The sequence below is a fragment of the Dacryopinax primogenitus genome, assembly GCF_000292625.1.
Source record: "Dacryopinax primogenitus strain DJM-731 SS1 chromosome Unknown DACRYscaffold_12, whole genome shotgun sequence".
In the NCBI taxonomy this organism is placed as follows: domain Eukaryota; kingdom Fungi; phylum Basidiomycota; class Dacrymycetes; order Dacrymycetales; family Dacrymycetaceae; genus Dacryopinax; species Dacryopinax primogenitus.
The window spans coordinates 348,649-351,867 of NW_024467209.1; the positions used below are offsets into that span (position 1 = coordinate 348,649).

General features: G+C 47.4%; 1 protein-coding gene across 1 annotated transcript; it reads left to right on the forward strand.

The window, feature by feature from the left end:
* Positions 1–1,324: 1,324 nt before the first annotated feature.
* DACRYDRAFT_16599 (uncharacterized protein) lies at positions 1,325–2,902 on the forward strand (the record flags this gene model as incomplete). Its single annotated transcript, XM_040771207.1, has 8 exons — positions 1,325–1,405; positions 1,722–1,808; positions 1,856–2,132; positions 2,161–2,252; positions 2,364–2,413; positions 2,464–2,589; positions 2,673–2,678; positions 2,707–2,902. The coding sequence occupies 8 exons, from the start codon at positions 1,325–1,327 to the stop codon at positions 2,900–2,902; spliced, it is 915 nt and encodes a 304-aa protein (XP_040627509.1).
* Positions 2,903–3,219: the final 317 nt, after the last annotated feature.

Genomic DNA, 3,219 nt, shown 5'->3' on the forward strand with positions numbered 1-3,219 from the left:
CAATCCCTCTGTTTGTGAACAAACATTGAGGCATTGATTGATGTATGACTCACTACTCTCCAATTTGCTTGTCGCCTGTTCAGTTATTTGATCATCAACAATTGTTGGATTGTGTTGCCCTCACACCATCTCCATCTCCCCCTTCCTAATCAACAACATCTGGAGGCTGCTGATGTCACAAGAATTTGAAGAGCTTGTCAACTCTGACCTGTGGTCAGAGGGACTTGTTAACCCCCAGCAAACTGCTCCTCCCTGCCTCATTCTCATCTCTGAAACAATTCTCTGCCATTGTCCCATGCTCTCTGTGATGAGCCTTTCCAGCCTATATCTGGACCACCTGGCTCACCCTTTTGCTTCCCACCCTCCCCTTGCATTAGGATGAGAGAGCAGAGGGACTACAAAGCCTGTAGTAAAGGTCACCCCCAAGCTCTACTGGGTGTAGAAGAGGCCTGCAAGGTACAGGAAAACTATCATAACCGCCACTTTGTTCAACAGCCATGGCAGCATACACCCAACCCACCCAAGCGCCATCCTGACTGGGTGCCTCCTCCTTACTATCCTCCGGCCTCCTCTCCCCAGCAAGCAAGGTGTCATCCTGAGATGCCTCAGCATCATCCCCCCTCCTCTCCCCAGCAAGTGAGGCATTGTCCTGAGATGCCTCAGCATTGTCCCCCCTCTTCTCCCCAGCAAGTGAGGCATCATCCTGACTGCTTTCCCCACCCAGACCCAGATCACTCCCTTGAAGATGGCTCAATAGTAGCTACTTGGCAGTCTCTGTCTAATCTTGCAATCCCTTGGCAGGCATGGGTATACCAGGAGGCAAGAGACATTGAGCCAACAGACTTGCAACAGGGATGCAAATGTCCCATTTTTCAGTGTACCTTGCGCCTCCTCCACTTCATCATGCTTATGCCATCAAGTTCAAGCTCTCCTTTGGACCGACAATGATGGGTTGCTGCAGCTAGCTGTGTAAAGGCAAGTTACTTTTCCTCTAGACAAATCTGCTTTGCTAATGCAAAGTTAAGACTCATTTGGGAAACTGGTATCATGGGGATATTTGCACCATGGAGTACTTTACAGCCTTCCTAGAGAGACAAGTTTATGACACCGCAAATGAGATGAATGGTAGTCCCAACCCCCCCCTCCTCAACACCATAAGCCTCAGCTTACCTGGAGAGGCTGATCAGGACTTGCACAACCATTTCATAGTAGGCAAAGTCAAGGAGATGTTCAAATATCTCACCAAATCCCCCCTACCCCATCTCTTGGCTTGTACAACTCCTCAACAACTCATTGATGAAGTTGCTTGGTGTTGCGCTCCATCATGCTGCCACCTTTTGGTGAATACAGCTTGCTCTCAAGGCCCAACATTCAGAGAGCTTTGGCGCAGTGTGGGCAGCACCTTGTAAGTTCTTCCCAAAACTCTGTTGGGCCATGCTAAAAGGACATCAGCAACTTGTTCTTGATCATTGGCAGGACCCCATTTCAGAACAAATGACCAAATGTCTATGTTCGAAGAGGCCTACGGCATCATACTGTCTGAGGGGTGGTACCTTCTCACTTGGCACATTCTGGAGGACTTCCCCAATCCCCTTCCTGGCTGCCATATAGTTCCCACATTACACTGGGATCATCACTGTCAATCCATTCATGATTGGTCTATTTTGACCACAACTCCTGTGGATTACTATTCCTCCTTCTTCATTCATGGCATATTACAGGCTGTCAATGTCAATAAGCTGTGCCCCCCTCTTGTGAATAATGAACAATGGGTGACTGGGTGGTTCAATGCTGTCAAGCTCCACTTGGTAAGTGGATTCAACATATTACCAAGTCCCATCTCACCATGTCTCAGACTGGCACTCTTGAAGCTCATGCTGCCAGCCAAACACCATACATGGAAGATCTTGCAAAAGTGATCATCAGCATCATCCAGTATGTCATTGACTGGATGATCCTGTATGACAAATGGGACCTTCCATTCGACTTCAAACTCATACCTTGTGTCTTTGTCAACCAGCTCACCCTCCACATTGGCCATTTCTTCATTCAGAAGCCCAATAGTCCTCTCACTCGTGCTAAGCTCATTTCTTCCTCTCAACACTCCATGGATCTTGAGAAATGGGATTATTGTATTGGCCAACATTGCTTGGCTTGCAGCCATACCCTTGCCCAGCAACTGGACAATGAAGAGGACCTTGTTGCAACTGAGAGCAAGGCAGAGCATAACACTAAAGGCTGCTGATCTCAACGTACAAAGGACACACAAATCCAAGCATTCCTGAGGTACCTGCTTACCTGCCATTTCTGGCTTATGAAGACATTCACTTTGCCCAACTTTCCTTCATATGCATTTGTTACAGAACATTGATCAGCCAGAGTGGAAATTGAGAAGAATGGTCCAGCATTTGTAGTGAGTTCATTTTTATCTTCTTAGGATTGCACTCATTCCATTCCTCCCAGCTTTGCACCAACAAGTGAGCTTGCCATGGTTGCTGAGTTTGAATGGGTGAATGGAAGGGGGTCAACTGTGTGTGCCAGAGGTGGGAAGACATGCACTGTGTGCATTGCAGGGGGCACCCAGGGTCAGTATGTGCCTTTCAGAATGATGCCTATGCCAACAGTATGGTCTAATCCTCCCTGATCCTGTAGTTGCTGACTGATTGATGCAGTCTCATGTAAGTATATTGATCACAACACACCCAGCAACAAGACACAACCTCAAGATACTATTGACTCACTAATCAAGCAGCATTGGTTCACAGGCAGGTCGGATTTGCCTGGGAATTTACCAGCTGAAAACTGGAATGCCCCCAACTATGAGGGGTTAATCAATGTGAAAGGTACCAAGCAGCTCTCAAGGACAAAGGTCTTCAGGAACATGCCCACTGTTCCCTTCTAAACCTTGCTTTGTATGTAGATATCCCAATTCATGATATGTTATCCCTGCTTCCATGTTTTGGTTTACTCATGGCCCAACTCCTCCCCAGTATGTCCTCTGCTCCATACAGCCTAGTGCTGATGCCTCCTGTCAGACTCTTTTCATTCACCATCAAGTTTCACTGGGTCATTCTGGCACCAACTCATTCTGGTGCCAACTCATTCTGGTGCCATCTCACTCTGGTGTCATGGAATATCTCTGTTATGCTGAGTTCAGACTCACCTAAGTGTATTCAACCATCAGTCAGATCCACACTGTCTTACATCTCAGCAGGACAG